This window comes from Drosophila virilis, chromosome 5, assembly GCF_030788295.1.
Source record: "Drosophila virilis strain 15010-1051.87 chromosome 5, Dvir_AGI_RSII-ME, whole genome shotgun sequence".
In the NCBI taxonomy this organism is placed as follows: Eukaryota; Metazoa; Arthropoda; class Insecta; order Diptera; family Drosophilidae; genus Drosophila; species Drosophila virilis.
Window position 1 is genome coordinate 9,875,447 of NC_091547.1, and position 22,163 is coordinate 9,897,609.

Genomic DNA, 22,163 nt, shown 5'->3' on the forward strand with positions numbered 1-22,163 from the left:
TTAGCTTAGCTCTATGTTGATATTTTTTTAGAGAAACGTGCTTAATTTTGCCTTAAGCTAAGTATAGCTTAACTCCATAAAGATTGAGCTCGAATTCGACTTGTGCACAGCGCAAATTCAACACTATTTGTATTCTACATTAAGCAAACCTTGTTTTATGAATAAAACGTGCCAGTTATGAAAAGTTACATTTTCTGGAAATTTTGCGCATTTTATTAATAACTTTTGCTATTCTTTCTATTTAAATTGTGGAGCAATGGCAATTGCAATTTATTCATGTTTTAAATTCCGCATAAAAACGATTGCTAGCAAATATAAGGATATTTTTACGGAGAAAGGATTTCAAGTAAAGCACATTTATGAAAAGCAATCATATTTGTGCAAATTCCTTTGCAACGGATAGAAAATCTTATCTTAAGTGTAAAATAGATATTCTCGATTTATCGCAAACATTTGAATTTATCTTGCAGAAGTAAAGACAACTTTCTTAGAAATTCTGCTTATGATTTGCTTGTGTTGCGCCTTGGTAGTTCTGTAGAAATAATTTACAGCCATTATAAAATCATATTAAATAATTACAAATCTATCAAGAGCCCAAAGGGGGTGAGAGAAAATCAATACAACATTAGGTTTCTATTTTTATGTAGTATCTAAGTGCCTTGCAGACCTAATGCTTGAGTCATTACGTTTCCAGTTAGTTGGCCATAATGTAATTGCAGTTTGCAATCAACGATTCCCGGTGCAAAGCAGGCACATCATGAGCAAACACACACACACTCGCAGACATACACACCCGCATACAGAGAGTGTGGAGAATTTACACCCACACCCGTTGCTTGACCTTGAACTTTAGCAAATTGTCTGAGCATGAAAATATGTTATTGTGATTATTAAATTTATGGCATTTACATGCAGCAACAACAAGCAAATTTTGCCGAGCTGCGTGTCTGCGCTGCCAATGCAGACAATCAGCAAAAATATATAAATAAAATAACAAATTTTTTGTTAAATTACGCGAGCAGCAGCGGCAGCAGCAGCAGGACAGCTCGTTAATGCCACTTGAATGTGTGGCAGGGGCAGGCAGCTTTGAATTTATATGCAGAGCCGAGCAGCCGCTAAGTATGCTATGGTAATTACGCGGGTGCCAGAGACCCAGCAAAGAGTGAAACGGAGGGGGGTTAGGCCTGACAGAACTCACCCAAGAGCAGCAGCTTAATCTCCTTGGCAGCCTGGATGCCATCCTCTTTGAGATTACGCTCGATCAGGCGACTCCTGGCGGCTGCGGCTCGCTCCTCGGCAGACTGTGCGCAGCCCATGGTGCGTATTGCCTCGACGCAAAACGTTTTGAAGGTCGTTTGATATCGGCCAAATCAATGGCCGAACACGCGGGGGGGCAGAAGTGAAACGGAAATTAACAAACAAATAAACAAGCCCAACCAACTAGCTGGCCCACACTCTCAGCTGCTCAGCTGAAAATTGTTTTCTGTTTTTTGTTTTTTTTTTTCTACTCTATTTGTCTTTTTTACAATATTTGTTTACAATTGCGCTCAAGAATGTTGAACTGTATTACACTTGCTGTATTACACTGCGCGGATTTTTAGATGGCAGATCGAGTAAGAGAAGTGGAATTGAATTGAATATTTATTTGCGTACACTTGTCAGCGGGTGACATAACCGAACAACAATTGAATTTATGCGCATTTGTTGACAAACAGGAGGCAGGATCCCAGGATAAGAGCCGAGACACGTTCGTTTGCCATGCGGATGCTGCACGAAATGAGTCGCCGATTTGAACGATAAAACTTCGCGCCGCGTGCTTTTTCGCCAACAACCTACCCGAAGCTGCAACCAGCTGGCCAAACAGAGAGAGAGAGAGAGAGGGAGAGAGAGAGGGGGAGAGAGAGAGGGGGAGAGAGTGCGAGTCCATGCGAGAGCGAGTTCGAAATTAAACTTTTTCGTGCAAAGCTTTTGCAAGTTTTGTGCTTTTTGACTCCTAGACAAAAAAAAATAATAAAAAAAAAAAAACACAAAAATTAAACTAGAAAAAAATACAAGTTGTAATAGAAAAGAATACAATTAACGCATATACAAGATTTTTGGCTAGATTGGCAAGTTATGGGCCAGGGGCGGGTAAGGGTGGCAGGTGGGGTACACACATACAAGATGTTGTGCCTGCAACTAGAGCCTTGACAAACACACACACACACACACACACACACACACACATGCACACACGCACACGCACAACACGCATACGCAGCGTGTGACCAAAACCAAAAACAAAAAAATCAATAAAACACGCTAGCGAAACACATTGAAAGTTGCTTTATAGGCAAAACGATATTGCATATCGGATAAGCATATATATATATATATACCGTATTTATATATATATATATATGTATGCATAGACGATTATTATGAGTGGCCATAAATAATATTGATAGACAAATGAATGGCGGGGCATATTATTATATGCAAAATGCCCATGGACATGACCAAGAGTTTTTTCCCAATTCGCTAGCTGGTCTTACAAGTGGCCATAAACACATTCACACACAGATCTAAGAGCGAGCGAGCGAGAGAGGGAGAGGGCTAGAGAGTGACTGAGACGGGGGGCAGAAGGTGTTGGGGTTGATTGGGCGGCCGGAGGGGTTGCTTATTCTGACGCAAAGCAAATAGCAAGTGCGAATGCGAGTACTTTGCTGTTGTTCTTATTGTTGTTGCTACAGTTTTTCGTTTCGTGAAAAGCACGGAAAATTGAAATTTTCTTTGCTTTCTGATTGTTTTTTTTTGTTTTTTTTTTGCTGCCTTCTTTTGTTTATTGTTGTTGCACGCCTCCAGCACAGCATGCAGCGCAAAATTATGATTCATGCGCGTAAAAATTCATGAAAATTTGTGCGAAACAGCTAAAAAATTTTCTTTAATTTTCGCGTGCAATTAACGAGCTATTATCGAGCACTTGTCGCATCTGTGCATATCTAAAGGGCGCGCAAAAATTCAATTGTTGTTCAACGATTTATATTTTGTACGATTCTTTGAAAGATTTTCACAATTATTAATTCAAGTTTTGCAGTTTTTTTTTTTTTTTTTTTACTTTATTTTTGGTTTTATTTTTGACTTTGAATTTTACACGGTGTGAAAATTCGCGTGAATTTCTTTTATTTTTTCTTTTTCTTTTTGTGCTTTTGGACGATTCGCCTCGCTCTTAAACTAACCAACTGACTGAGTTGGCTGGAGCTGGCGCTGGACTCGCTGGACTGAACGAACTGGCAACTGGAGCCGCCCTAAACGCGCCTGCACGTACTCACCAGCGCGCGCTCTCCCGCTCCCGCTCTCACTCACACGCACACGCACACGCACACTCACAGCTGCAGCGCAGCCGAAGTAAAAGCTTTTTGGAAATACACATACACATTAGTGAATGGACTGGCAAAAGCTTTACGGCGCGCGTGTAGGAGAGTGGGAGAGAAAGCTTAAAGCGCGCGCATGTCAAGGAGCTTGTGAGTGACTGACAGGCTGGAATGTTCGAAAAAGCACAAAGGCGAGAGAGTGCGCCACGCAGTGAGAAGGAGAATGTGAGTGGGTGAGAGAGAGAGAGAGAGAGGGGCAGAGCATATACATGTGTAAAAGCGAGCGCGCGCTGCAATTGGTTTAGTTAATGCGGGCGGCGAGTGTCGAGCAGCGAGTGCGACAAAGCAAGGACAACAACAGCAACGAGTGTAGCCCACGCGAAACACACACACACACACACACACGCACACACAGGCAGCCAGGCATGCTATTTTAAAGCCAGTTTTAGGCAGCTTAGCTTTTAAACGGCTGACAATTAGGCAGCCATTGGGCCCGCCCGCCAGCTGCACCAGCTAGCATCCGGCCCGAAAGCAGCGAGTGCGGAAAATGACGAACGTTGACAGCCGACAGGACGAGTATTTTGACCGGAAAACGATACCGCTAACAAAAACAACGACTGCCGCCGGCGGCAGATTAGATAAAAAAAGAAAAAAAAAAAAAAGAAGTAAAGAATTGGAAAAATTGAGGCCAATTGATGGCTGCTGAATATATTGTTCAGTCATTGTCATTGGCTGGTTTGATTGAATGTTCAGCTGGCAGCGTTAATTGACCAAAAGCTTTTGCGTTTCGAGTGCCGTTCAATTAGAGCCATATCGTATTTCATTGAGGTACATCCTTCACATCCCCCCCGCAAAAAAAAAAAACAAATCAATGCATAGGTAAAAGCAGGCAAACACACACTCAACAATCAACTACACCATATAAATTCAATTAATCTTATTGCACGGCTCATAAAAACGCAAGGCTCGAAGGGCAATTACAGCCTGCAAACGATTACCATGCCAAATGGTGCCCATAGTTCAGCTAAATATCAGCCCAAGAATGTCAATGGGCGAGTTAATAGTTTTTTATTGGCTATTAGTTAGAAAAACTTGCCATATGGCAACTGCACAAGTTCAATTTAGGTTTGCTTGAGAGGCGAGAGTTGACTTATCAAAGTTTTCTTCAAAGGTTTTCCTCCAATTAGTCACAAAATAGATAGTATATAAATAATATTTGCTTGCAACTAAATTAAAGTGTGTGTCTATTAAGAAAATAAATAATTTGTTATGGTATTTTAATATGATAATTATAAGTTTAAATTGTTTATCTATTATTTTGATATCTCTTATACTTAAAGATGCTCAGACTCTGATTTTTGACACTTAAAGGTTGCCCAATTCGGTTTATTATGGTATGGTATTTAAATATGACAGTTAGTTGAAATGATTAACATTAAATGATCTTAAGTCTTCATTCCTAGACTCTGATTTCGGCTATAGCAAAGTTTCCTTTTTCAATCAATTAATGTCAATTAATATTAATTAATCATGATTTATTAGTTAGATTTCTGTTTAGTTAGTTAGTTTTAAGCCTCAAAAACGTTAAGATAATTTTAAATGAAATGCATATTGCAGTTTTTCCACATTGACCTTTTGATTGGAACACGATCCGTTTTAGCCATGAAAATCAGAAATTTATATTTTCGTAAGCAATTCCAATTAGTTACGTTGCAGCTAACCTTGAATTTTAGTTTTAATTAGAATCTTCGCCCGATTATGAGCGCAATTGCACAATGGTAACTGATAGCCTGTGCCGAGATTTCCAGGAATAACAGGTGCAACCATCACTAAACCACGCCCACCGACCACCTGCCGCCCACACAACAGATGACCCCCTCGTTAAATGCGGCGATAATTGACGTCGTTGCCAGAGACGGGTAAGGTAATTGCATTCCATGGCAGCACGGTCAAATTGCGTGCCAAAGCGACAGACATGCTCGAATTGGCTGCCCTGGTTTAGCAGGGCAGCTGTCAAGGGTTGACGGTGGGGGGAAGGGATCCGTGTAGGGGCTACGCAAAACAACAAATTCAATTGAATCATCATTCGCGAGCGGACAGTGGCAAAAAGTGAATACAGTGAACGACTGGCAAATGAAATTATTGAATGAATTGGGTTAGGCCAGGGGCAGAGCGCCAACCCTCCCCCCCCCATCCCTCCTGAGGGGGAGAAGAAGATGGGGGGTAACCGCAGCCAATGACAACGACAAACAAATTGTCTGCTTCCATCTAACAATGTTCATTTTTATTAACACGCGAACTCTTTTTTAAATGACAACGAGCTGGGATGAAAAGTGGAAGGGGAGAAGAGTTGCACACTCTATCTCGCTCTCTCTTCCACTCTCCCCCTCTCTCGCACACATTGATAGGTTGTCTCTTGTTAAGGAGGGGAGCGGGGCGTCTTTGGCCCTCTTGTGCGACATTTGACTCGCGTCAATTAAATTCGATTTGTGTTATGTTTGGCATATTTTCCATAGTTTATTTAACGATTCTTTTGTTTATTTGCACGCCAAGTGGAGGGGGGGGGGGGGGGAGGGTTAACAAATGCAATCTCTTTCGTTTATTTTAGTTTAGTGCATTCGGCAAAGAACAAATACTTTTTAGCTGGAAAATCAATTTGGCCCTCAGTTCGCCAACAAAAGGAAATTGTGTGCTGCACATTTTTCTGAAAATTACAAATCAATTTGCACATTTTTTTCTTTTCTTTTTTTTTTTTTTTTGTTAAACAATGTTTGATTTGTGCTTGATGCCATTGAAAAACAGGGTAACTAGTTACCTAACCACTTTTTAAGTAGAAAAACTTTTTGTTGTTTGAAGAGCGATTTCTGGAAAAAGAAAATTCAGTTTTCTCGCGAATAAAATGCAAGCCATGTTAGGTTTCTCTAATGGAGATTAGCAGGTCTTAAGAAAAAGAGATCATTAAATGTTTCTAGCAAAACATTTGAAAACTTAAAATATAAAGCTGTGGTAATTCTTAAGATTTTAATAGCAGTTTATTCCTGTTTTTTGCTCTTTATTTTTATTCTGAGAATCCATGGAAAAGAAGAAAAGTATATATATCTATAGTCTAATAGCATATTAATTCTCGGCATTTCCTCTAGTCTGTCTGTCCGTCTGTCTTCGATCTCGAATTTCTCTGCAAGTATCGATAATTTGTCAAGTTTGCATGAACTCGATAAGAAATATTATCAAATAATAGCATATTTGGCCACATACCATATCTGGTCTTTCACTTTTAGAAGTACCTTATAAGATATCTGCATGTTAACTATTCGCTTTGCACATATTCCCCCCTAAAAACTCGAATTCTTCTACAGAATTTGGCATTTCAACTAATAAATCACGTTCCTGAAATATCGCTCCTTCTAAAAAGTGTTTATTATCGCCCTCTCTCTCTCTCTCTCTCTCTCTCTCTCTCTCTCTCTCTCTCTTTCTCTCTCGACCTGTCTGTCTTTGGCCACATATCACTTAGCTGCTGCAGTTTGGGCCATAAAACACAAGCGGCAAATGTTTCCTCAATAGCCCCTTTTGGCTGCAAAATTATGTTAAAGTGTTTAGGCATCCGTTAGGGGTAGAGGGTAGAGGGGGCATTGGCAAGGACCAGTTGGCACTTGTGTATCGATGTTTTGTCCACAGACCGAAAAAGCAACCACACCCAGGACAGCAGGCAGAGGGCAGGTCGGAGCAGGTCGGGGCATGGCAGGGCGGAGCTCATGCACATTCAGCTGGCAACAGTTACAAGCGACGTCGTGTTGTCGCCTGTTCTCGTTCATTGTTCATTGTTTGTTGCTCCTGCTTCCTGCCGCCATTTAATGCTTCCGGCCTGCCATTCGTCTCTGGCCCAAAGTGCAACCGACAACAAAGAGAGAGCCACATTACGAAACATATTGGCCCAGATGCAATTGCCAGTTACCTGTAATCATTATACTAGGCAACAGAGAGTGTGTGAGAGAGAGAGAGAGAGAGATAGGGAGATGACAAACATTTTGAAGTCTTAGCTTTGATGGATGTGATAATGTGTACTAAGATAATAAATTGCCTCTGCCTTTTCCTGCAAGTTATTTACTAATCGAAATCTGAAGTCGTGCCGCTTTAAAGGAATCCTCATTAATAATCCTCATTATATATTTTATAATATATAATACAATATTGTAACATATCATATATCTAATTGATTCGCATTGGCGGACGAGTCCTGTTTTTCGGCCTGACTTTCCCTCTGAGTTCCGAGCTAGTTGCCATCTCACACATATCTTTTGCTTTGTGTTGCCCTCTGTCCAGGATCTGGGGCGTGGCATTTGGCTAAATGGGATTAACGGACGACAGCAATGTCAATGTCAGTGGCGCGAGCTGTTTAAGTGCTTAGCTGCCAGACGAGTGAGTTGTCCGTCGCCTCGCTCCCTCTACGCGTTGCATGGCGCGTGGCTTGTGGTTCATGTCAATCGACAGGTAAAGCTACACGTGCAAACGCTTGAATGCCAAGTGCCGTTTTGGCGGATGCAGGCGCGCCAGCGGCTACACTCAGCGAAAAAAGCGACTACCCGTGTGAAAATGCTGAACTTTTATTAATTTAATATAAGTATTAAATATAGTTCAATTAGAAAATGCTTTAAACACAATTTTTTTAAATTAATTCCAGCTGATCTTTCATTTTTATTTCTTTGTGTAAGTCAAGCAAATTGTTGTAAAAAGTATTTTGTACTTTTTGTACTAATTTTTCTATTTATATCTTTTTGTAAAAGAATTTCTTTACTTATTTGTGTTACATTTATAGTTTATTTTGAAATCAAGATAAAATATTTAAAAGATTTAAATAGGAACATGTCAAAAAATCTTTAACAAGAATTTAGAACAGTATTTTCTCTGAGTGTAGAGTAGAAGGTTAGCGCGAAGGGGCGCACTTGAGCCTGACGCATCTTGGCGTGGCGTCGCCTCTGTTGCACATAGCTGTTGCACACACACACATACAGAGAGAGACACTCGAATGCAGCCGCAACAGTTGCACCGTGGTCTGAGTGCACTCTAAAATGCATTGCACCGCATTTTCCTCGATTTGTCAGTTGTCATTAGTGTTAAGTCGCAAGCAGAAGCACTCGAATCTGGCCAGAACAAGAAGAGGAACCAGAATGGAAACGGGATTGGAAGCGGGAATGGGAGTGAGTGAGGCAGAACGAAAACGAGAGCCGGACAACGGATGACATGCAAGCATCGCATTTGACCCAATTGTTAGTTTTTCGGTCGTCTTTTGTTGCCTTGGCCACAACACACGCTAAGAATAAATTTTCATGCCACTGGATGATGCATCAGCCTTGAGTTACGTTTTTCTTTTTTTTTCTTTCCGCTTTTCACTTTCTTCTTGGTGGCAAGTTTTGCCAACAAATTTCTCATCATGTGCTTACACAAATTGCGTAGAGAACAATAAATTGGGTATTGATTTTTCTTGTTGTTTTATTTTGAAAAAGAAGAAACTGACGAGCTAAAATTTACTATATAAAGTTTAAGGATATAAACTTCGATTCCATAATAAAATCATTGAAGACAAACTTTTAATAATATCAATTTTTATTTGAATACCCATTGAAGAACAGCTCACCAAATATTTCGACAAAGGTAAAAAACAATCAAATATTTATCATATCGCATTTTATTTTATTGCAAACATTTCCTAATGGCCCATAAAAACTGCAGCACACACCACTGTGCAGGGCCTAAAATAATTGAGCCTGTATGCAGTTGGTCTATCAAAAAAAAAAAAAAAAAAAAAAACTTAAAAGGAAAACAACATTAAACAAGTGCTCAAGTGCTCTTTGCGACTCGCAACTGATAAAGAAATTCCATTTATGTAGGTACACAAAAGATGATATTGTTTGCTTTTTGAAAAAGGGGAACGCACAGCGACTTCCTGAGCGAAAGTTCTGAGTGTGTGCATAAACAAACAGAAGAAAAATAAAAAAAAAAAAAAAAAAAACGCATACGATTGCATTTGTTATTGTTATAAATTGTTGTAAATTGCACTTACCGAGTAGCAAAAGTTTAATGTCCTTTGCCGCTTGGATGCCATCCTCTTTCAGGTTCTTCTCGATTTGTTTGGAACGTTGTATGGCAGCGCGCTCTTCAGCCGATGTAGTGCAGCCCATTTTGTTTATTTTTTTTCTTTTTTTTTTTTTTAGTTTTGTGGCTTTGGCAGCACTTGTCAGTTAAAGTTTAGGGGGTGTTGCTTTAGTGGGCCGCTTTTTAGTTATTGATGATTTGATTCGATTTGATTGATTATACTTTTATCTTATTTACAAATTGCTTAAAATTACAATATACACACTGAAATATAAGCGAATATTTGATTATTTCTTTGAGTATTTCTGTATGTAATCTCTATTTTTTTCTTCTCTATTTTTTTTTTATTTGTTGTCTAGGGAAATGGCAGCCGAGCGCGCAGCATCCAATTGGATTTTTCTGCATAAACAATAACAACTGACCGTTCAGCCGTTCTGACACGGGAAGTGACAGCAACAACAACAACAACAACATCAACAACAACAACAGCAACTCAATGAGCAATGAGTCACACATACACACACACACACACATGCGCGCGCGTGCACATACGCAGACGCAGGCACGCACCGGCATTGAGATAACAGTGTTGCCCACTTGACAAGTGCACCTAATTTTATGGCCGCCACTGTCTTGCCGTCCAATAGGGCGCGCGCTGCTATAATTGAACTGCGCTTTTGTTGCTGTTGTTGTTGTTGTTTTTGTTGCTGTATTTTGTTATCAGCGACAAAAACAACAACGAGAGCAAGCAGCAGCAGCAGGCACTGCTCTAGCCAATTTACATATGGCTTGAATGGAAAATATGTAATATAACACACACATATTCATCAATTCCATTTATCTAATCAGAAAATGCTATCGAAACTGACTAAAAGAATGCAAGAGGAAAAAAAATGTACGCCTTTTTGGCAATTTATCATGTACTGTTGTTGTTTTTTTTTTTTGGGAAATATTGTGCATAGTGTGGCCAGGTCCTGCGTTTTTCAGTACATGTATGTGTGTGTGTATGTGTGTTTGTGTGTGGAAGGCGTGGGCGCAGATGTGTTAAACGGGTCGTTGTGCCGGCTAAGACGGCGCGTGGTCACACTGGAGACCGGAGACGATCTGCCAGTGGCCGTTCCGAATTCTATTGATGCTGCGTTTTGTGTAACTTTTAGAAACGTTTAGTTCTTTTTATGCGGCTTTTGCGTGGGTGCGTCGCGTTTAGGTTTTAGTTGGGCGGCTGGGTGGTTGCTTGGGTGGTGTTTGGGTCGCTTGTATAAATTTCCATTTAGTAGTTTCATGCCGCGCTGCTCACTCGCTCACGCTCGCACTCTCACGCACACGCACTCTACACACACACACACACGCATATATATATATATACACATTCTCCCACCCACCGCCAGGGCGGGCAGCGTGAGCGCAATTTTCTTCGTTTCGTATTTTTTTTTTCGGCTTTACATTTTACCACCGCCTAGTTTCCAGCGCCAGCGTATACACACAACACTTGCACACACGAGCTGAGCAGAGCAGAGCTGAGCAGCGCAGCGCGCAGCACAGAGGCCACCCTCTTCTACGCCCGTCGCTTGCTTGTTAGCTATTCAGGTTCTATTTTCTTTGATTGCTCTTGCACATTTGGCAACACTTTATGATCACCATTACCCGTTGCACAATGTTTAGCACTTGCACTTTGTTTTAAATTTGCATTAATTCTAATTTAATTGGAATATTTCGGGTGTGCAAAAACTTGTAACACACTTTTGCTGCCTCTCGCTGTCTCTTTCAAACTGATTCTGGCATTGCCAGACCATCAGCTCCATGCACTTTGTTTACATTTGGCGGACTGTATGTGGCAACGCTCTGGGCTTAACAGACTGTTAAGTGTGCAGCTTGCAGCGATTGTCGTTTGCGCACAGTTGAATTCAAATGCGAGCGACAGTGCGCAGTTGTAGCATGCTTGGATCATATTAACTACTGTTTCTAAATTTAAATTATTACAGTAACTTGCATGCACTAATTAATAAAAAGCAGACTTTTATACAATAATTTAATGCTTGCTGCTCATAACATTTTGTTAATGGTAAAGTAGGTCACGCTGTTAGATCGCTGTTATTTCTTAACAGCTGCATACATTTTTACAGCCCTGGCTTCGAACAGCTGTTCATTATTGCGTACTTTATAACTGTGCACAGATAAATAAAATGTTGCGTCAACTTTTGGCAAGTATTTGGCTTAACTAGTCTTAAAAGCTTTACTAAAACGCTGCTTTAGTGCTCCACAGCTGCGCGCCGTCTGCTGCTGCCGCTGGCCACGCCCAAACGCTGTCTGAGCAGCAAACCAAATGGTCTCGACAAAAGCGAGTACTCCACGCCTCCCGAGGTGATTGACTACGAGGATCCGGAAGGTTTGCCGGTGCCGGAGTATCCAGTGCGACCCGACGAGCCACTCGCGACACGCAAGCAGCGGTGGGTACACAATTAAATGAATAAAATTGATTAATTTATCGCATACCAATTTCCAGGCTTTTGTATCAGTCGCGCAAACGCGGCATGTTGGAGAATGATCTGCTGCTGAGCACCTTTGTGGCAAAGTATCTGAAGGATTTCGACGAGGATGAGACCGCGCTGTACGACAAGCTCATCAATGGGGTTAGCAACGATTGGGATATCTATTATTGGGCCACGGAAACAAAGCCCACGCCGCCCGAATATGATACGGATATTATGAAATTGTTGAAGCAGCATGTCAAGAATACGGAGCGTGTGCAGCGCATTAGGCAGCCGGATTTGTAGATTAGTATTATATAATAATATAAACTGTATATTAGATAATCCAAGTGCTTGTTAATGGTATGTTTTTTTTTTCTGTGCTACAAACAATGTGAAATAAACTTAAAATAACAGCTGTGAGTTCTGTTAACTTTAACAGCTGTTGCAATGTTAACGCGGATCAAAAGAAGTACAAAAATTGTCTTGTTTTTAGCTTTCTTGAAATACACATATGTTGACATGTATATATATATATGCATACGTATATGTATATTTAAACGATGTCAGTTGTATATACTTATCGATTAAGTTTTAGTTGCTACTACAGCGAAATATTACACTTAAAACTTTTGCTCTTATGAAAAATTCATCGAAATTTGTTTTGCATTTTTTTTGTCGCACCCAAATATAAATTGGGGCTCAGCTCGGATATTGTTCACATCTCGCAATAAGTATAATGAATTTTAGTTTATTTGAATTGTTCACAATGTTTCAGTTAGCTATATATATTGTTGTTTTTTTTTTCTCAGATTGCATTTGATTTAAGCGATTAAATTGTTGTAAACTCTAGTTTAAAGTTAAATGAACGTACAGCTTTTAAATATGCTAAAGAGTTGCGTTGGTATTTAAGAAACTATTTTGGTGTTATCTCTTCTTAGCAGCATTGCGCTTCAGTAGGTAAAACAATAAACAATACGCACACAGAATCATGTTTGCCAGTTAGTTTCATAGGGGGGGCGTGGCGCAGCACGGCAACTATTTTGTTGAATTATACATAAGAATAATATTACACACACTGTTTGCTTTAGACTTATATCCGAAAGGCTAATTATATAAAAAATTTTTGTAAAACGTTATTAAAATCTTGCTAAATCAAAACGCACAACGCATCGCAATCGCCAAAAGAATTTTGACAGCATTAGCTTTCGTAATTTTAAACCATTAAAAGAAGGGCATTAAATAGCCGCATTGAAGCGTGTAAAATATGTGAAGTAACAACAGAATTAACCTACTACAGATTACAGATTACAGATTACAGTTCGTTTATAATCTTAATCTAGTCGAGCGTTTCGAAGAAGTCGTGCGGATCCACAAATAGCGCCGGGCTGCTGCCATCGCTCATGGCCGATGATGAAGCTGCTGCTGCTGCGGATGCTGCTGCTGCTGTTCTTGTTGTTGTTGCTGTTGTTGTTGTTGTTGTTGCTGCTGCTGCTGTTGCTGCTGCCGCTGCAGCTGCTGCTGCTGCAGATGATGCGGAACCAACGCCCCTGTGTCGACCACGACGTGCTGTGCCTGAATTGCCGCCGCGTATACTATTGGCAGTCAAGACGGGATCGTAGTTTCTGGTTGAGGTCGCCTCGCTGCTCGATATGGACGATTTGCGGCGACGCTTGTTGCGCCGCCGTCGCCGCCGTTTGGTGGTTTGCACGGCGGCCGTCGATGTGGAGGGTACGCTGCCCAGCGGTTCGGTTAGCACGCTGGTGCGCGGCAGAGTCAGCGTGGTCTCGAACATCTTTAGCAGCGTCGGCGAACTGGGTCAATTTTGCGGGAACACATCGTCGATGGTAATGAAAGCATCCTCGCCCAGCGAATGCTGTCCAATTATCTTCAATAGCTCCGCCGCATGCGCCACCAAATACTCAAGCGGCGGCCGGCGCTCAAAATTGAGCGACTCTGTGGGTAACACAAGAATTATATATAGTGAAAGTTGGCCATAGATTGCAGATCCTCCAATCCTACCTAATATGGCTGAGTTGAGCGTGGTGGAAACGTTCTCACGTCGCGAGGGACACAGTAGCCAGCCCAAGGGGCTGGACCAAGGATTTGAGTAGGCAATCAAGCTAAATGCATCCTGTTCATGGATAATATACATAAATTTAAATAATAATCTCATATTTAGTTAGTTTATAGTTATTGCGAGGCACCTCCAACATTTGACGCTCCTCTTCAGTCATGAGGTTCTCCTTCTCTAGCTGCTGGCCCATGCTGGACAGTTCCTTGCCAAATTCCAAAATCTTCTCAATGACACGCCCATAATTGCGGGATGAGGGCGACACGTCCACATCTGTAAATATGATAAGAAATTATAAATAAAATATGCTTTGGCATTCGCAGCTGGTTCCCATACCCATTTCCTCATCGATGGCATCTAGAGAGTTACGTGCTACGCTGGCATTGCCATTAGAACAGGAATCGCCTGAATAAGTGCATATATAGTGTATGAATATACATTTCAATATGTTTCTTATTCAATAATAACTTGATTAACGCTACGAAACTCACGATATTTTCGTTCTACATTTTGCTAAATTACAGAGCACTTCTTACCCGTCGCAAATTGATAACAGTTCGTCTTCTTGCAAATATACATATATATATATATATATAGAGGCTATATAAAAATTCTTGACAAAGTTTTGCGACCGAACCGAGTCCTCTTCTTGAACACGTTATTCTTAAATCATCTTCATCTAAGCTCGTCTTTTCTTGAAATTAGTTTTGAACCGCGTCGAGTCTTCTTAAAAATAAAGCATGCAGTTTTTCTTGAACAAATTTTAGGCCACCTCTTCTAGAATATACAGCATTCGCAGCAGTTCTTGAACGTGATCTGGCTAAGTCTTCAAACCAACTTTCGCTTATGTTATTCAATGTGTCGCGTCTTCTATTTGAATAAATAGTTTCCACTCGAATTCTTCTTCTTTTAGAACAGTTTCGCATCGAGCTTGAATCAGTTTAAAATTCATGCCATAATTATTTAAAATATCTTACTTTTATAATAATATTATCATATATGCTCAGACCATGTCTGCCTAAGTTCTTGAAGAGTTTTTCTAGCAATGCCATAATTAAGTCTTTTTCTTATAGATAGTATAATATAATTGGAAAGTATCTTTAGATGTCGCTACGTAAATTGCCAGAACCTGAGCATCTTTTATGTAACAATTATAAAATACCATTTAGGTGCTTGTTAAATATACCTTAATAATCTATCACAATTGAACTCTTCTCAAACCGCGTGCCTAATCATCAGTCTTAAGTCGAACCTGAGTGGATTTTTAGGCTTTCAAATTATAACATAGGTAAATATCCGCCTATTTTTTTAAAGGAATTCGTAGTGAGCGCGTTTTATAACGGAATGTAAGCATAATTGTACTAAGAACTGAAACGCACCATTGGAGTGACTGTTGCAAGGCTCCATTTCCACGTCCATGCTATTTGAATCGTGCTCCGGACACTTGTTGGAGTTGTCATCAATAAGCATGCTGCAAATGCGACAACAATTTAGAATACAAATATATCAAATAGTTCAATTTTTTGCTACAAACATTTTGGGATCTGTTTTATCGCCTGGTTTTATCACAGCTGAGTTCGCAGTGTTGTTTTGTGGCTGGTTGTTGGTGCTGCCGCTGCCGGTGCCGGTGCCGGTTCCGGAGCCGCCGGATTTGCTGTGCTTGAATGCCTTGGTCGACTGTATGACCGAGGTTTGATTTGTGGGCATGGTCTGTGTGGTGGCGGTTACTTTGTTATTGGCGTGCTGTAAATAAATTGACAACGCGTTTACTTTTTATTTGGTGGAAACAATTGAGAAACTCACCTCAATATCAGCGCCATTTATCATCTCAATGAATTGGCGGCACTTCAGTGCAAACCAAAGATTTTTATTGTTCTCCAAGAGACCCGGATAGGAGCGCAGTGTATTCTCGATGGCCTGGCTCATTTTGCCCGTCTGTATGAGCTTGATTATCTCTGAAAGCAGCGGAAAGAGATGTTCAAATCAAATGACAACATAACCAGTATGAGTCTGTCTCGCATAAACGGACAAAGTCCGATCAAGAGTATACGACTACAATTTATCGGTTGGGAGTAATCTCTATTAAACCATTTCAATTGTACGCACTTTGACGTGTTTTGATGGAGGCCAAGTCCTCGTCGAAGGGCTGATTTGTGTAGCCATTAAAAGCCTCAGCCGTCTTGCAATAGCCACTGTGCACCAGATAGGTGGAGACAAGCCTGTTGAAGCCATAGAACATTAGTTTCTTGTTAACCAATTGATATGATTTGAATGCTTACCTGTTCATTAGGTTTTCGGGCGTTTCCAGCAAATGTGGATATCTGTCGACTTTGCGCAATATATTGACGCGCATATCCCGCATCATTTCCTCAATTTTATCAAACTTAAAAGGCTCCTGACCAAAATTAGCATCCACTTCCTCTCCGGGCGTTTGCAGACCCACCGTCGGATAGAGTTTGGTCTGTGTGGTTAAATTTCGAGTTCAGTTGCCAATTCAATTTGTATGTTAATTTTAATTTTTATAAATACCGGCAAATCTCTAAATGCAATGCCCAGATCGACGCCGTTCTTGGTGTAGAAACAAGTGTTGTTCACAAAATTGACGCAACAGCCAATTACATCGCCCGTGGTAAAGGTGGGCCCATACGACTGGCCGTTGCACGAGGAGCTAAACGAGTTGCCGTCGTAGCCGTGATAGCCATACGATTGCTTGTCCCCACCTACTTGAGAGAAGTGCACAGAACAGTGGGTATGTCATATGAGTTCTGCGCTTCACACAATACGCACCTGGCAGGCGATTCATGCGAAACTGCTGGGCGGTCAGTCCGATGCCCATGTAACCGTTGCGGCCCTTGGAAATGATGCGCACCTCAAAGTAGTACAGGCCGCAGGATGATGGTATCGGGTATGCGGTACGCACAGAGCCTGCTGCCTCGCTGTGTTGCTTGCCCACGCCTGTAAGCAAACACGAGAAGTACAGTAAACACACGCTAGCTGAGCTGTTATTTAATATTATGATACATTATTGTCTTATAAATCTGCTTATTTATGGTGCATTTCTTGTACGTTTTCAACAAATTTGCTGCCCAACTAAGTTCTTTTACATATGTTCGCTGTTCGTTATAATGACCGCGCACTGTAATTGCTACACCTCATTTCTTTCTCCTACACCGAACTTGCAAGTGTGTGCAGCCAATCAGCTGTTCGCCAAGCACTCACACAAGCGCAGGTCAGCACGCGAATAAGCGTGTGAGAAGTGGGCGCCAAAAAACAAAACAGCAGCCATTACAGTTGCACGAGTGCAAGCGAGACAACTGCTGTGCCGACATTCCGTGGGGTCGCCACACAAAGCAGCGCGTTGGCGTTTTGTACCAAAAATGGCAGCTTGAGCAGCTGTTGTTGCTGTCTGTTAAGCGAGCAAGAGGAAGCAGCACTGCCAGTCTAATATAATGTAATTTTAACGTTTATCAACTAAATCAGCCTTAATTGTATGCACTGTTAGAAATATGTTAAGCTAATGTTGTATTGATTTAGTTAAAGAAATGCTCCTGTTTACTAACTTTGCTCGCGGTGCATATAACCATATTTTAGTATATCTTAACATATATATATGTATAAGTATGTACAAAATATTTCTAACGTTCTGCTCGCTCTGATGACTCACTTTTAGGAAGTTGTCGCGAACTTGATAACCTATAATTAAAAATAATTAAACTCATAACAGCCTGTTAACATTAGAATCTTATGTTAACTACCTGTTAAGGCACTTGAAATTTGGGAACTCAACAGATGAAAGGAATTTAAAGAATGTTGAAGCTGAGATTTTAGAACAGATCAAAGTTATTTAATATATAAAGCTGATTAATTTGTTTCACTGAAAGCCTAACACGTAGAAGCTAGACCGATTTAATAGATTAAAAATCTTATTCCTTCGAATATTTTTGACCTTTTTATTATTTATAATATTTTTGCCCTGAATATTCGAAGGAATTAATTATTTATTATATCTGCCCTATTTGAAAAACAAGTGTATCAAATAAAGTTCCGTCTATAATATTACAAAATTTAATGAATCTACTTGAAATTCAAATAAACTTCTTGAACGTTGGAAAATGAAAGGAAAACAAAGACTTTGAACATTGACCTAGAGCTCATATGTATACATATTATTCTCCTAGATAAGCCCAACTTAATTAACATAATGACAATTTATCTGAATAGACATAGAATAGAATAGATCTATACTATAAGGATAAACAGATAAAAGCTGAACTCGAGCACTTGAAAGATATATTCTATAAGAATCTTAGATTCTCCTACAGTATTCTTTTCTCCCATATACATATTATACTCCTAGATAAATCCAACTTAATTAACATAATGACAGTTTATCTATCTGAATAGATATAGAATAGAATAGATCTATACTATAAGGATAAACAGATAAAAGCTGAACTCAAGCACTTGAAAGATATATTCTATAAGAATCTTAGATTCTCCTACAGTATTCTTTTCTCCCATATACATATAATCCTAGATAAATCCAACTTAATTAACATAATGAAAATGCATCTATCTGTATGTATATAGAATAGAATAGATCTATACTATAAGGATAAACAGATAAAATCTGAACTCAAGCACTTGCAAGATATATTCTATAAGAATCTAAGATTCTACTACAGTATTCTTTTCTCCCATATAAATATTATTCTCCTAGATAAATCCAACTTAATTAACATAATGAAAGTTTATCTATCTGAATAGATATAGAATAGAATAGATCTATACTATAAAAGCTGAACTCAAGCACTTGAAAGATTTATTCTATAAGAATCTAAGATTCTCCTACAGTATTCTTTTCTCCCATATACATATTATAGTCCTAGATAAATCCAACTTAATTAACATAATGACAATGCATCTGTATGTACTCGGTGTGCTGTTGCATTGTTGTCGACTCACCTTTGTAGGTGACACGGAGATTGTTGTGCGAGAGTCCAATGGTCAGGCACTTGTCGTGTGGACTCCAGCAGCGCGGCAGCGGTGTCTCGTTCTCGTTCACATTCGGATAGAGGAGACGCAAGGGATCGACGCCCTGGTGCGATTGGTTTGCGCTGCGTCCGCCTGCGCCCCCGCCGGCTGTTGTTGCCCCGCCGCTGCTGCCGCTGGCCAAGCGGGACGAGCTGTGGCTGTGGCTGTGGCTCTGGCTGGTTCCTTTGTGGCCGCCGGCGTACATGTCGTTGCTGAAGTGGCTGCCGTTGTTGCTGTAAAAGTGACGCGTGCGTCGCGAACTGGATGCGCCGCTGTTGTTGTTATTATTGTTGTTGTTGCTATTGGTATTGTTGTTGTTGCTGCTGTTGCTGTTGTGATGGCTGCGCGGCGCACGCAGTAGCGGTGGCAGTGGGGCACGCGCCGAGGAATAGCTCGGAAAGACGGCCACAGAATGCAGACGCTGCTGGCCACTGGCTGCAGCGACGGCGGCGTCGTCGTCTGCTACGGCAGCGGCTGGTGGCGGTGTTCCTGCTGCTACGGCGACAGCGTCGGCGTCGGCGTCAGCCTCCTCCTCCTCCACCACCTCCTCCTCCGCTTCGAGGTCGTCGTCGCCTTCGTCCTCGTCGTCGTAATCGTCAATGCGCTCCACGACGGCGTCGTTATCGTTGTCAATGGCGCCCGCGTCAATCGTGTCGGCAATGGCGTCCGCGTCGATTATCTCCGGCTGCTGCTGCGGCTCGTTATATTCCCGCTGCTGCTGCTGCTCCTCCTCCTGCTCGTGCTCCTGTTCTGGCTCTGGCTCTGCCTCGACGCGTGCTTCGTCTGCCTGTGGTGTTTGCTGTAGAGTAGGAGTAGGTGAATGTTCATGCTCATTTTCGGCTTCAGTTTGTTCTTGTATTGTGTTTGTTGCGGCCTGTTCAGCCTCTATGTTAAATAACAGTGCTGCAGCTGAGCTGCTGCTGCCGCTGGCTGCAGTTGCATTAACAGCAGCTGTTGCTGTTGTGGCCTCTGCCTGTAAATTGCTGTTGTTGCTGTTGTTGCTGCTGCTCGCGTTGCTGTTTTCCGTGGATAAATTCGGATTATGCTCATTGTCGTTATCGTTATCGGCATGCTCAAAATCCATGTTTCTTTTTATTTATTGTTTTTGCTGTTTGCTGTTGTTGTTGTACTCTGAGAGAGATTTTTTTGGAAGAAGCAATTAAAAGCGAAGAACAGAAACACATATGAAAGTATGCTGATTGTGTGTGTGCATGTGTGTGTGTGTGTGAGTGTGCGGGACAGGGTGGAATGAAGTGAAGGGCGAATGCAGGTGCAAAGCAGCAAATAACAAACACAGCAACAACATGGCATCATCCTGCAACTGTATGCGTGCGCCTGAACAAATGTCCTGTTGTCGATCTTCCCCACACACCCCACCCGTCGCTAGCAGAAAATTGATGTACAGCAACAATTTTGTGAGACAGCAACAACAGCAATAACAGCAGTTTACAGTTTTTCGACGCGCAGCTGCAGGCAGGCAGCAACAAACACAACAACAACAATAACAGAGGCAGCAGAAGCAGCTGCAGCTGCAGCCACAACAACAACTTAACTACAACTACATGCAGCTATGCAATAAAAATAAAATCAATAACCAACTTTTTACACAATTGCGTTTTTGCCAAAGCACACTCCGCGTTTGTAACAGTTAATAAAATGCGTTTCAAATGCGTTTTTACGTCGTTCTTTTTTGAAGTTTTCTTTGTTTTCCCCCTAGCAGCAGCAGCAGCAGCAGCAGGCAGTCACAGTTCACACACACAGGCGCACGACATTTACACTAAACACATACACACACATATATGCACATACACACGCAAAACATATGTACACGCACGCACACACTCATGCATACAGAAAAAATTTGCTGGTGGCCAAATAAATGCATTGCAAATGGTGAGGTCTGTGTTTTTGGTCTGCTTGTGATATTGTTGTTAATATGCTATTTTGGTTAACTGACTGCATGAATTAAACATTTAATTTCGTTACCTTTACGAAAGTTCAGTGCACTTTAAAATCACACAAATGACTTTTTGTTTAAGATTTTTACCTCGAATTGAGCGCAGTGTGACCGGGTTTTCTAACTGTTTGGCAATTTATGTTACTGCTAATGCCTATGCCAATGCACTGTAAACGGCTGTGCAACTGTTAAGTGTAGCCATTCGCCACGAACTTAACATAGCTGTTATCGATAAGGCGCGCAGAGAGCGCTGGTTTGAATGTTAACAGCATAGGCAAATATATCAAAGATGTTGTACGTGAAGTCTATGTCACAGCTTGCTTTGCTTTCAAATATAAAATGCAATCATTTAAAACACCCTGTATACGGTCGCTACCAGTAACCGTCCCCACCCCGCGCCCTGTTGCTGCTCAAATATCTGGTTCTTATCTACGGCTTCGACCTACGTAAACGCTGTGCATACAAATATGTCTATGGCCCGTTTTTTTATATTTTGTTGACAAACACATTTACTAATCGCAGATGCGATGGAAAATTACCAGAGAATTTCAAATGAACTTAGCGCTATTGCGTTGTAGATTTTTAAAACTGTGGAATGGAAAAAAAATACACTTTATCAAGGGCATAGACTGTACTGGACTTTTACGTAAACACGTGTGCAGTTGTTTTTATAGAAAAAGGCACAAGTAATCCGCTTTCAAATATACTTTTTTTTTTAAGGTAATCCACATCCTGCAGTAGCTCTGAGCAGTCGCTTACGACTCGGCTATTTCTTTTAGTAGAGCTCTTAACTTCATCCTTACGAGCTGACGGCTCTACACTGTCTGACTACCTCAACGGTTAGTAGGCCAAAACGAACCGAGTGTTCCTACACACATTTGTCGCAGAGCACCAGATGAGCGTAAACTGGCATTAGTATTGGTATTTTGCATGCAACACACCAATACACTTAAACAATCTGTGGCTCTCTTTGTCGAACTCTCAAAAACACGAAGTCGCAATCAGCTGAACAAGTTGCTTTCATACATGAGCTCACACGCACAGCGTTTGCTCGCGTAGAAACGAACCTCGCTGAGCGTAAACGTTTGCGTGTGTTGGTAAACGCATGGAACTCACTAACACAGCCAAACGCAGCGCCGCTCTCTCAGTTCGCGAAGCGTGTGGGAATTGAGCGTAAAATGTGCGTT

The 22,163-nt window shown here is 41.1% G+C and overlaps 4 protein-coding genes across 5 annotated transcripts in view; 2 read left to right on the forward strand and 2 right to left on the reverse strand.

The window, feature by feature from the left end:
• The window catches only part of Galphao (G protein alpha o subunit), a 36,813-nt gene extending 25,595 nt beyond the window's left edge, over nucleotides 1-11,218 (reverse strand). Inside the window, exons 1-2 of one of the 2 annotated variants that reach the window (XM_015174560.3) lie at nucleotides 11,088-11,218; nucleotides 9,412-9,707 (exon numbers count right to left, since the gene is read on the reverse strand). In XM_015174560.3, coding sequence (XP_015030046.1) covers nucleotides 9,412-9,529 — 118 coding nt within the window. In that variant the 5' untranslated portion in view covers nucleotides 9,530-9,707; nucleotides 11,088-11,218. Of the gene's footprint in view, nucleotides 1-1,198; nucleotides 1,586-3,097; nucleotides 3,236-9,411; nucleotides 9,708-11,087 lie in introns of those variants that run through there. The other variant, XM_015174559.3, reaches the window with a different exon arrangement.
• A 348-nt stretch (nucleotides 11,219-11,566) lies between these two features.
• LOC6625541 (succinate dehydrogenase assembly factor 2, mitochondrial) lies at nucleotides 11,567-12,327 on the forward strand. The gene is made up of 3 exons (XM_002050507.4): nucleotides 11,567-11,644; nucleotides 11,697-11,890; nucleotides 11,947-12,327. The coding sequence occupies exons 1-3, from the start codon at nucleotides 11,627-11,629 to the stop codon at nucleotides 12,215-12,217; spliced, it is 483 nt and encodes a 160-aa protein (XP_002050543.2). The 5' UTR covers nucleotides 11,567-11,626; the 3' UTR covers nucleotides 12,218-12,327.
• A 319-nt stretch (nucleotides 12,328-12,646) lies between these two features.
• Nucleotides 12,647-19,342, reverse strand: RanBPM (Ran-binding protein M). The gene is given in 11 exon segments (XM_070209557.1): nucleotides 12,647-13,867; nucleotides 13,934-14,045; nucleotides 14,119-14,390; nucleotides 15,365-15,456; nucleotides 15,520-15,728; nucleotides 15,789-15,940; nucleotides 16,092-16,204; nucleotides 16,265-16,446; nucleotides 16,515-16,705; nucleotides 16,773-16,940; nucleotides 18,951-19,342. Coding segments are annotated over 11 exon segments (2,382 nt in total). The 5' UTR covers nucleotides 19,225-19,342; the 3' UTR covers nucleotides 12,647-13,250.
• Nucleotides 19,332-21,149, forward strand: LOC138911438 (uncharacterized). The gene is made up of 2 exons (XM_070210604.1): nucleotides 19,332-19,818; nucleotides 21,006-21,149. Exons 1-2 carry the CDS (start codon nucleotides 19,432-19,434, stop codon nucleotides 21,147-21,149), a joined length of 531 nt encoding a protein of 176 aa, XP_070066705.1. The 5' UTR covers nucleotides 19,332-19,431.
• Nucleotides 21,150-22,163: the final 1,014 nt, after the last annotated feature.